This window comes from Spermophilus citellus (assembly GCF_964194105.1).
Source record: "Spermophilus citellus genome assembly, chromosome: 14".
Taxonomy (NCBI): Eukaryota; Metazoa; Chordata; class Mammalia; order Rodentia; family Sciuridae; genus Spermophilus; species Spermophilus citellus.
In genome coordinates this window covers 66,962,102-66,974,887 of record NC_138194.1, presented here as the reverse complement: position 1 = coordinate 66,974,887, position 12,786 = coordinate 66,962,102, and the positions used below count along the sequence as shown (strand labels likewise).

The 12,786-nt window shown below is 35.8% G+C and overlaps 1 protein-coding gene across 1 annotated transcript in view; it reads left to right on the top strand.

Moving 5' to 3' along the window:
* NIPAL2 (NIPA like domain containing 2) overlaps positions 1–12,786 on the top strand; it is a 79,688-nt gene that overhangs the window by 28,750 nt on the left and 38,152 nt on the right. Inside the window, exon 4 of the mRNA XM_081266717.1 lies at positions 11,655–11,714. Coding sequence (XP_081122843.1) covers positions 11,655–11,714 — 60 coding nt within the window. The remainder of the gene's footprint in view (positions 1–11,654; positions 11,715–12,786) is intronic.

Sequence of the window (12,786 nt, the reverse complement as noted above, 5' to 3'; positions counted from 1 at the left end):
ACATAAACTTGTTATCTTATTGGGCTGGGGCTGTAGCTCAGTGACAGAGCGCTTGCCTAGCATGTGTGAGGCACTGGGTTCAATCCTCAGCACCACATGAAAAAAATAAACAAATAAAGGCATTCTGTCCATTTACAACTACCAAAAAAAAAAAAATTTAAAAAAAGACAAAACTTGTTACCTTATTAACATGGCCAAGCTTAATAGAAGAAAGTAATAAGAAGATTGAATTTAGGATGAATTATATGAAATTAAACCCTTGGGATTTTATATGGAAAGATGAAATTAATAACAGTAAATTCTCCTTGGCCCTAGAATAACTTCCTAAGAGAAGTAGAAACCCTGTTACTGGGCTTATATGGATTAAGGTTGGGGTGTGAACTGCACTGAGAGAATGAGAGTGAGACAGACCGGTGATCAACAAGGATTCTCCATCTCTAATTTTCCCTAACATGCTAGTTGCTGCCCAAACTGAAATTCAGGATATAGAATACATGCTGTTGTATCACATCAGTTACACTTCCATTGATTTACATATTGCCATTCTAGTGTCTGATGTATTCTGCTGTCTATCCTATTCTGTAACTGATGTGATCCAGCAATCTGTATACGGGGTAAAAATGGGAGTTCATAACCCACTTGAATCAAACTGTGAAATATGATATATTAAGAACTATGTAATGTTTTGAACGACCAACAGTAAAAAAAATAAAAATTAAAAAAAAAGAATACATGCTGTTTCATGTATTTCTTTTTCTTTCTTTCTTTTTTTTTTTTAGAGAGAGAGAGAGAATTTTTTAATATTTATTTTTTAGTTTTCGGTGGACACACATCTTTATTTTATTTGTATGTGGTGCTGAGGATCGAACCCAGCGTCCCGCGCATGCCAGGCAAGCGCGTTACCGCTTGAGCCACCTCCCCAGCCCCTGTTTCATGTATTTCTGTGTGCTTCTCTGAAGCCCTAAGCTGAAATGTATCTGCAATCCATTAGACAATGGTCATAGTGTAGCCAGAAAACCCTAGTGAGGCCTTTTGGAATTCCAAAGAAGTCGTGTCAAGCAAAAACTTTGGTCTCCAAGATTTTTATTAGAAACAAATGAAAGGAAACACAAACAGACCAATGAGCAAGTGACCTGTAGCATTACACAAACCTAGATGCCACAAATTCTCTGTTCTTCACAGCATGGAGCTTAGTGCCAGCCTGGATCAAGCCTCAGCATCTCCAAAACCTCCTGGATGCTTGTGATAGTGACAGTTCACATGGATGTTGGTTTTAATGCTTGAAGCATGCAGAAAATATTCCTTTGCTAAGTGGCTTGCTGAATTGTCTCTTAAGCACATTTGTCCAAAAACCAGCCTACATAAACTGTGGAATAAAACTCTGACGTTTTAATTTTATGTCTGCTCATACACTCTCAGCAGAAAGCATTCCTGAAGCCTAAAACTTTATTTGAAACATCTTTTCCACCCATCTTTATTTTTTGAGAATGCCACAAAATATTTCTAGAGAAATTGCTAATGATGAAGTAATGTGCTATTAAACTTATAATACAATATTAATCTTGTCAGTGGTGGTATTTTTACTTTTTTGGAGTCTTTTCAAGTTTAATCATTAGTGCATGCCAAGAAAAATGTAGAAAAGAAAGGATTATTGTTCTTAGTCCAGGTAAATTTCCTCATCTGTATTTATGTAAATTGCCTCCTAATAATGGTTATGTCTTCATTATCTTCAGTAAATGACAAAAGCATTTTTTCATCAGTGTGAGTTTCTTGACTCTTCTCTTCCTGCCAACATGGTTGGTAGGACAGCTTTTCTTTCCGTAAGCAGACATTTTTCAAACTGTCACATCCTCAGAGCTCCAAATCCTGAATCCATGGAGTACATTGTAATTGACATACTCTTCTCCCTAAAATTCTACAACTAATGGGGAATGATAATTATAGAGCAGTACCTCCTATGGTTAGAGTTGGTGGAGCCTGTGAGCACGCTCAGTATGCCCACGTGCTTGAAGCTTGATTGTGACTGACATGAAAGTGTTTTTGTGGTTTGCTTTTTAGCAGTACAATAAAGTTGCCATTATGAGTGGTCAGAAACCACAAGCCAGATATTTACATGTGAGGTTCTGTCTGTAGCATTATTATGTAAATATGTTCTTTTCATGTCATAGTTATTTTTTTAATAAAAGAAAGGGTTTTTTGATTTGTTTAAACTATTTTGTCTTCTACTTTCCTATATTATAAACATATATCCTGGTTTCTCCTAAGATCACAGAGGTTAAGCACTAAAAGTTGGTGGAGTTTTCATTTGCAGATTAGGTCAGAGTTCACACACTGGTGGCCTCTAAACTAGAACTGGTCACTGCTGTGTGTTGTTTAGCTCAACAATACTTTTAAAGAATATAATTTCCCATGCTTAAAAATGAGTCCATGTCACACAGCCTGGATTTTTGTCTTACAGAATCAGATCTGGTGGCACTGGACTTGCAGTTGGCTAGGCTGAATCATGACTACCACCATTGTTTAGTTCACCAAGGCTCCACTGACCCTCTTCACCACATCCCACCAATCCTCATTGTTTTTCCTCTTTAGAGATTACCTAACTGGCCCCTGCAGGCATCTGGTTTGTAACATTTTGAAAGGGTTTTTTCTTCCTCATGAAATCAGATAAGAATCATATTCATAATCACATCTGAGTAAAATGTAATCAGTGGATATTTTAACTTTGGGTTAGATTTGTCTTTAAAAAGTGGTAACAGAGGTGCTGGGAATGTATCTGCATGGCAGAGCGCTTGCCTTGTAAGCACAAAGCCCTGAGTTTGATCCCCAATACCACCAAAAAAAAAAAAAAAAAAAAAAAAAAAAGGTAATAAGGAGCAAAAAGCTAAGAGAAATTAATAAAAGTAATCAAAATCACTTTAAAATAACCATGCCACAGACATTTAAATACTTCTTATAACTCTCTTCTGTGCTATTAAATTTTTTAAAATCATGGGAGGGAAAGAATTTAAGTAAAAATGCATGTCATAATGTTAAAAATTGAAAAAGCAAATGCCCATTATCTATTATTTTACAGACACAAAGATCTAAACTAACATGTTAAAATTTGCCTTTGGGTTTTTCTGCTAAGTGAAATTTGATGCTTAAGTTCTCATTTCCTAATCCCCATTAGTAGTAATGACAGTGGAAACCCCAAAACAAGTTTGTACAACCTTTCTGAACTCCTATGCACCAGATTAATCTAGAGAGTTTTTGTGTTTTCTCTCTCTTGTGATCTACTGTGAATTTAAAGCATCTATTCTTGACCCTATTAAGCTAAATAACTTCCAGAATAACAGCTGGTCTTGGAACCTCAGAAACTGAGTGATGTCAGAGAGGAGGTAAATGAAGGGCAAATTCAAGGGTGATTCTATTTGTTGTTGTTCTAATTAGTTATACATGGCAGAATGCATTTTGACACATCATACATACATGGAGTATAACTTCTCATTCTTCTGGTTGTACATGACGTAGAATTACACCGATCATGTAATCATATATGTACGTTCTACTATTCTCCCTAGTCCCATACCCCCTCCCCTCCCTTCACTCCCCTATGTCTAACCCAAAGTACCTCTGTTCTTCTCTAGACCTCACCACTTTATTGTGAATTAGCATCCGAATATCAGAGAAAACATTTGGCATTTGGTTCTTTGGGATTGGCTTATTTTGCTTAGCATGATATTCTTCAACTCCATCCATTTATGGGCAAATGCCATCATTTCATTCTTCTTTAAGACAGCATAATATTCTCTTTATCTATTCATCTGTTGAAGGGTACCTCGGTTGTTTCCATAGTTTAGTTATTGTGAGTTGAACTGCTATAAACATTGATGTGGCTGTGTCATTGTAGTATGTTGATTTTAAGTCCTTTGAGTATAAACTGAGGAGTGGAATAGCTGGGTCAATGGTGGTTCCATTCCAAGTTTTCTGAGGAATCTCCATACTGCTTTCCATAATGGTTTCACCAATTTGCAGTCCCACTAGCAGTGTATGAGTGTTCCTTTTCCTCCACATCCTCACCAACATGGGTTGTTGCTTTTATTCTTGATAATTGCCATTTTGATTAGAGTGAGATGAAATCTCAGTGTAGTTTTAATTTGTATTTCTGTAATTGCTAGAAATGTTGAATATTTTCCCATATATTTGTTGATCAATTGTATTTCTTCTTCTGTGAAGTATCTGTTTAGTTTCTTAGGTAGAGTTTGATTCTTCAGTAGCCCAGCGCCAGGGCACATCTCTACTCCTGGGCCTGGCCCCTCTACATAGAAACTTGGTTTGCCTGAAGCCACCAAACTTGCTTGACCTTTATTTTCTCTTAGAAATCTGAATCAGAATATCCACGTATAGGTTACTTTATGTCAGCCTTGACCAGATTGACTCTCCATTTTGATTGCTAATCAGAGTGATACTTGATAGCCAAAAAGAGAACAGATGGCTCACCAAGAGAAGTCAGTCCATTTTAATTGTTGCTGAGATTCTTCCTAAACATAAAGCTTTAGAACCTCAAGGCAAAGTGAATACATTAATAGACTGCCCAATAGAAGTCCTGTTTTGCACCAGAGAAAACACTAGAAGATAATATATTATGTCCTTTTCCTATGGATAGTGTTTGTGCTGTCTTTTATCCATACTCCCCCCTCCCAATGTTGTACAAAACCACTGTTTGCATTTTCGTATGATATTTTTTAATTTTTAATTTTAGTTTTTGAATTTAATTTTTTAAAAAATTTGGATTGACCAACAATAATTATATATATAATAGGATAGGATACAAATAGGTGTTTTAATGTATATTATATATATTATAGAAAGATCAAATCAAAGCAATTAGCATATCTGTGTCAAGAAGGTTTAAAATCTATTTTAGCAATTTGAAATATACAATACATATTAAGTACAGTCACCACACTAAAATGTATCACTGAATCAGTCACTGAAATGTATTTCTGGTGTCTAATATAATTGTATATAACCTTTCACCTTTAAAAAAAATGCATTATGGCCTCTGTGCCTGGCCCTGGAGTTACTATGTGACCTTTCTGAGCCTCAGCTTTCTCATTTATAAAATGAATATAACAATACCTCTCTCCTAGGGAGGATAGAAGGAGTTAATTATTCCATGCCAAACTCTCGGTAGAATATGTAGCCACCATTATTATGTATACATTTTTATATATCATTGCATAGACATAATTTCCTCTTTCTTAATATTACAGTGTAAGCATTTTTATGTCACTATGTAATTTTGCATCATAATGTTTATTAACTATTTAATATTCTATCCATTATTGCTGAGCATTTAGATTGCTCAGTTTTCCACTAGGAAGAATAATTTGGCAGTGATAGGCTTGAACCTCTTTTGTGTTTTTTGGAATAGTTCCTTAGGACAGATTCCCAGATGCATAATTACTAGGTCAAACAATTTGAATAGTTTGATGCTCTTGAGAGGCATTGTGCAATCACTCTTTAGAAGGGTTGTATCAATTTACAATGACACTAACAGTTGGAGGAGTACTGAGTCCTTGTCAGCACTCAGCCTTGCAATTGTGTGTGAAATAGCACCTGGCTTTATCTTGCCTGTTATTACTGGTGACATTGGACTTAGTTGGACTCTTTTTCCTCTTTGTCTACTCCTATTTGTGAACTATTTGTATTCTTAACCATTCATTATCCATTGGGGTGTTTTCCCCTACTGGTGTGGGTACACCTGATTCATCACTTAGTAAGGACAGGGCAGTACCTCATAACTTGGTGCTTCAAATCACACCTGCATACACAGAACCTGGCTATCTTGGAAAACAGAAGACCTGCCTCTTATCAATAAGATACTCCAAGCTGCTTGAAAAACACGAAGGGCACAGCTTGATCTATGTTCTCTTAAATAACTGGATATTTATAACATATTCAAACAGCATGGGTAATTGGAAGCCACAAAACAAATGTGCTTTATCTCACCTGTTTAAGAAATAAAACCCAGAAGATAAGAAGTTAATCCGAGAGCTGTTTCATAGCTTATTCTTGAGAGTCGAAACTAGAGCCAGGTGTGCAGCCTTCCCAGATCAGTGCCTTGCCTCCTCATCAGTGTCTTGGCTCCAGCACCCTTCAGTGGGACCCCCTGCTGTTCACCCACAGTGATAGTAATGGAAGAAAGGAAGTCTTTTTGGTTAATTCCTGTCCTCATTCCACTTCACAGCATTTTCATGAATCAGACTCATCTTTTCTAACTGAGCATTTCCTTTAGGAAAATAAAATAAGAGGGAGTGGAAGACAGGTCAGATTAAGCCCCTTTCACAAAATTTTTACATAGGCCTCAAGATAGGATGATTCTTAGGGCAACTGCAACAGCAGAGTTCACCATCAATTTTTTAGAAGCTTGGGGGGAAAGGGTGTCAAGTTTTGTAAACATTTCTCACTTGCCAAGAATCACAGTTTATTGACTGTGGGCAATAAGTTTTGCCTGGGAAAATAGCCTATATACCTGGAGGGACATATTATTAACCTTCCAACATTATTGAATATGCATTTTTCTCCTAGTTTTCTTTTTTATTATTTAAATATTTTTAGTTGTAGATGGACACAATATCTCTATTTTATTTATTTATTTATTTTTATGTGGTGCTGAGGATTGAACCCAGTGCCTTATACCTGCTAGGCAAGCGCTCTACCACTGAGCTACAGCCCCCGCCCCACCTCCTGGTTTTCATTACACCCATCTTGATGCTTTGTGATTAAGCACCAAGGCCAATGAGCATTTCATGTCTTCTTGTCTCAGCTTTTTCACTGCTGTGACCAAAAGACCTGACACAAACACTTTTAGAGGATGAAAAGTTTATTTTCAGGCTCACAGTTTCAGAGGTCTCAGTCCACAGATGGCTGTATCCATTGCTCTAGGTCCAGTGTGTAGCAGAACATCATGGTGGATGAGTGTGGTAGAAGAAAGCAACTCAGGACATGGCACAGGAAACAGAGAGAAACTAAGTTCAGCTCAAAAAATATGTACCCCAAAAGAACACCCCTAATGACCCACCTTCTCCAGCCACACCCTACCTGCCTGCCATCAACAGTTAATCCCTATCAGGGGATCAATGCACTGATAAGGCTCTCATAACCCAATCATTTCACCTCTGAACTTTCTTGCATTGTCTCACACACCCATTATCAAAACCATAACATTTCTTTTTTTTCTGATTTAAAATAGATTTTTTTTATTGGTTGTTCACAACATTACAAAGCTCTTGACATATCATATTTCATACATTAGATTGAAGTGGATTATGAACCCCCAATTTTACCCCAAATGCAGATTGCAGAATCACGTCGGTTTCACATCCACAATTTTACATAATGCCCTATTAGTAATTGTTGTATTCTGCTACCTTTCCTATCCCCTACTATCCCCCCTCCCCTCCCCTCCCATCTTCCCTCTCTACCCCATCTACTGTAATTCATTTCTCTCCTTGTTTCTTTTCCCATTCCCCTCACAACCTCTTATATGTAATTTTGTATAGCAATGAGGGTCTCCCTTCATTTCCATGCAATTTCCCTTTTCTCTCCCTTTCCCTCCCATCTCATGTCTCTGTTTAATGTTACTCTTTTCTTCCTACTCTTCCTCCCTGCTCTGTTCATAGTTGCTCTCATTATATCAAAGAAGACATTTGGTATTTGTTTTTTAGGGATTGGCTAGCTTCACTAAGCATAATCTGCTCTAGTGCCATCCATTTCCCTGCAAATTCTATGATTTTGTCATTTTTTATTGCTGCATAGTACTCCATTGTGTATAGATGCCACATTTTTTTAATCCATTCATCTATTGAAGGGCATCTGGGTTGGTTCCACAGTCTAGCTATTGTGAATTGTGCTGCTATGAACATCGATGTGGCAGTATCCCTGTAGCATGCTCTTTTAAGGTCTTCAGGGAATAGTCCGAGAAGGGCAATAGCAGGGTCAAATGGTGGTTCCATTCCCAGCTTTCCCAGGAATCTCCAAACTGCTTTCCAAATTGGCCGCACCAATTTGCAGTCCCACCAGCAATGTACAAGTGTACCCTTTTCTCCACATCCTCGCCAGCACTTAAAACCATAACATTTCTGAAGGCTACATGGAAAAACATTCATGAGCCTCTGCCCAAAAAAACCTTGAATTGAAAATCAAAAAGGTACACAGAACTGAATGCTGAAGTAAACCTCAATAATAACTGTAGTCTAATCACACCTATTGCACATCTGTTATTTTGCAGATGTGTTCCATTTTAGTGCTTTTTAAACTATTGGTTGTGGAATGCTCTATTTTCGAATATTGAAATATTGAAGTGCTCCATTTTTTAATATACCTTCCTAGTTGTTCATTAGGCAGTAGTTATTATAGCAACTAATCAAGAAAGTTGAATTGGACAGATATCTGATTGCCAAGATGTATGGGAGTACTTCAGTTTAATTTTTTCTCATTTAAAAAATTTACTCCTCTACTTAGAAGCTATGTTATTAGCTGTTGCCCAGATACTTTTTTTGCTCAGCACAGCTCCTATTTTACCATGGTTTGCATATAAATGAGTTATAAGTAAATGTGTCCTTGTAGAATGTTTCTTTTTGTTACTTTACTAGATAAATAAAATATTATTCTCTTATCTAAAAGCTCATGTTCTCTTTAAAAAAAGAGAAAAATGTCATTAAGTCAGTGTATAAGTACATTAGACTTTTAAATTTGGAAAAAAAAGAAGAGTCTATTTATATTTCATGAAACATAATTATTTTATTGCAATTGATACAGTGTAATGAATGTAGTATATTTCAAGTTTTTTGTTATATTCATGTCCTTTGTGCTTTAAGCAATGAATTTATTTCTATGTTACATTTTTCCCTCTTCCTTCTGAAACTAAAATTGTTTATGAAACTGTGGCTTAGCAACAAAAGGAAAAGAAAAGCTGTCTTTTCTGACTTCAAGGGAAGAAATGGCATGCAGTATACTAGAAAGAGCTCTGCATTATGTTAAGCAAAGTGAGTCAGACTCTGAAAGTCAAGGGTCATATGTTTTCTCTCATATGGGGAAGTTGGAGAGAAAAGAATCTCATGAAAATAGAGGGAGCCATTAGGATAAAGGAAAGGGGCGGGCGGGGGAGGAGTGGAGGTCCTGGGGAATGAAATAGATCAAAGTAGCATGTGCAAATATGCCACAGTGAAACCCACTATTCTGTATAATTATTATATACCAATAAATTTAAAAAAAAAAAAAAAGCATGAGCTCTGGACTGGGAAGAAGCAGGTATGGATGCTGGGCTCCAGTTCTGCTGTAATATAAATGTTTGTTAGGTGAGTGGATCAGAGAGTGAATACACAGACTACCTCTTTGGACCCAGTTATTCCTGAATCATTTTGGTCCAAACCTAAAATAGAAGCTTTTCATATGCTTTTTGTACCTGTCCCAAACTCAATTTTTCATTTAATTAGCTACATATCCATACATTAGTTAATCTACGAAATTCTTGCTTTAATGCTTTAGACACACACTTGATGAACATTTCCCATGCTCAGTTTACTTTGAGTCAAACTTCCATTTCTATAAATAACCTGCCTGGAAAAGTTTATCAGGACAAGGATCAACTTAAATGAGAAAGACTAGGTTAAGGGAGAAAAATGGAAAAAAGCATATGAGTATCCCAGCTTATCTTTTTAAATTTTTTTTCTTTTTAGTGCATTTCTGCAATTGCTCGAGATGTTGAACATTTTTTCGTATATTTGTCGACCCATTGTATTTCTTCTATGAGGTGCCTATTTAGTTCTTTTGGCTATTTATGTGGTTGGATTATTTGGGTTTTTTTTTTTTTTTTGGTGCCAGCTTATCTTAAATGAAGATTTCTTGGTGTAAATTTGTTATTTTGTTTTATTTTTTTAAAGAGAGAGAGAGAATTTTTTTAATATTTATTTTTTAGTTTTTTTCAGTGGACACAGCATCTTTGTTTGTATGTGGTGCTGAGGATCGAACCGGGGCCGCACGCATGCCAGGCGAGCGCGCTACTGCTTGAGCCACATCCCCAGCCCCTGTTATTTTGTTTTAAATAAATTGCCAGAATACCAGACATAGTCATACTCAAATTTAGCTATAGCATCCATTGAATGGATTATTATTCAGACATTAAAGTTATGTCTATGAAAAATTCTTAATGACACGGCAAATTATTTCTAATATGATGACTGAGAAAACAGAAAATTCTGTATTATAGTTTAATCTCAACTAGATAAAAATAAAAACATCAACATTATTAACCATAATTTTCTCTAGATGATGATATTATTTTATGATTTTTTCTCTATTTTTACTTAAAAAACAAACAACTAAAATCCCAGAGGATAGCTAAGATATCTTTTGCATGTAAATGTCCTTTCACAGTCTGATCAACCCTTTTAGGCCTCCTGAAGAGTTATAAAATAGCCCCAAACAAAGTAGGAAGAGATAGAAAGCCTAAAGAGTAAAACAATTTATAAACCAATGATTATCCCTTATGTAAGTAAGAATGGATTATTTTGAAATAATGTATTATTTTAAATAATGTAATAATTTTAAAATACTGTATTTAATGACATTCCATAGTGTATTCATCAAGCATATTTTTATAACTAGTAAAAACACAAAAGATGAATAAAATACAGAATCCCGAGCGTATTGACTCAGTTGAACATAAGAATAAAGTGATTGATTTTTTTTTCTTTTTCATTCTAATATACTTTTAAAAAAAATCCTAGCTAGTAATTTTTGGCAAAAATTTAAAAGACAAATTATGTTGTGCATTTTTTTATTATTGCAATTCTGAGTTCTCTAATGCTTTTACTCATAAAGGAATAGCCCCAGATGAGGAACAACACAGAGAGGTTCAGTTTGGTCCTGTTCCCTGAGGTCACAGCAGCAGGCCATGCCTCAGGTATGGGGATGCAAGTTCAGCAGCATTGGTTGTGGCAAGAAAAGTCCAAAACATGACAAGAGTCAGCAGTTTCAGGGCTGGGATCTCACTTATTTCATTTCATGCAGTGATCACTTATTGAACTTACTATATGCTAGATACCAGCTACATACTGAGGATCTTAAATGAATAAGACATCTCAGACCAAAAGGAACTGACAGACTTTTAGGCAAAAACTAGAAACTAACTCTTAGTTATCATGAAAAACTCGATGTAGGGGTCATCTCAGCACAATGGTAGAGGGGTCCACTTTGCTGAGAGATTCCAGAAATGATGCTTGAATATAGATTTGATCACAGAATGGGGACAGAGCTGCATGTGTCAAAGCCATAGAGCACGAAACTACACCAAGGGTTCTGGGAATTATGATTACATATTTCCCACCCTTTCCTTCTTTCTTTCCATTCATTTATGTAGTCATTCAGAAACTTTATCAAGCTCTCCTTTTATACCAGGCATTGTCCCAGCCACACTGTCCTAGATCTCCTGTAAACCAGGCCCATCTTTAGGTATCTTCAACAGGGAGAAGGAAGTCTGGTGGGTGTCTCTGCTCAGGACAGAGCTAGTCAGGCATGAGGCATAATATGCTTAACTTCTTTCAAATGGAGTTGCATAGTATATGTTTTTATATTAGAACTAGCACTAATGGCCATTTTCTTTATAGGTAGTGCCATTATTTCTGTTATGTTTCTGAAAGAAAATTTGAGAGCCTCAGATTTACTGGGTGAGTAATTGTTTAATTCATGTAATTATAACATTGCTTGACCAGGAAATAAATAATAGTATTCATAAAAAATGTGTGCTTTAAAACTAGGAGAAAATTATGAAATGGCTGCAGATCTCATTTAGATGTGACTGTAATTCTGCCTTGGAACTGCCATCCCTTCTCACATGAAATACTCATATTTTCATTGTGACCGTGGCTCATGCTACTGGCCATAGCTATCATTTTGTAATGTTGTTATTATTAATGTTGTAAAATTTTATGAACATAAAATTCAATGAAAATTTCTGTGTTGCCTAATAGACTATTCCACTTCAAAGGATATGCTTTCTATATTGTTGCATTTGTATGGTATAAAAGTGAAAACCACACAAAATAAGATAATTAATTACCAAGTAATTACCTATGGTATTTAACTCCTTGCAAAGGTAACACAGAGGATTGTTCTTCCAAATTTTGGAAATATAGTTGTTAATAGAAAACAAAGAGAGTAATGGAGGAAGGAGTGGTCTGGTAAAACTAAGCCTAAAGTCAATGAAAAAATAAATAAAGTGAATGATGAAAAGAAAATAAAAGTAGTCTTCCTGGCTATAAAAGAGATTTCTGTTACATTGCGAAGCTATCATTTATTCATTGTGTCTTCTTGCTTTTGTTGGAAATATCATTGGTGGGAAGAATTATAGAGTTTCATATTTTATTCCTTGACAAAATCCTGCTTGAATTGCTGCTGACATATGATAATGAATACAGATACTTTAGGCACTTGAAATAAAACAATGCCTGCCCTCTTCCAGGGAGATCATATTTTTCGAAAAATGTGAGCTCTAAATGTGACACCAGTGTTGGTATGTTGAGCATTTGTTCTCCCAGATCATGTTTCCCTTGAGCCTGATGTCTTGAAAGTGTTTTCACTTTTTCTTTTCCTCCTTGGTTTGATTCTGCTAGTAGAGTTTTTAGTCAACATTGTCACATTTTTTCATGGTTAAAATGTTTTTTAAAATGTATTCATATGTGAACTGTATCTTTTGCAGCATATTATTTTTTCTATACTCTTTTTTATGTGTTGTGGTTT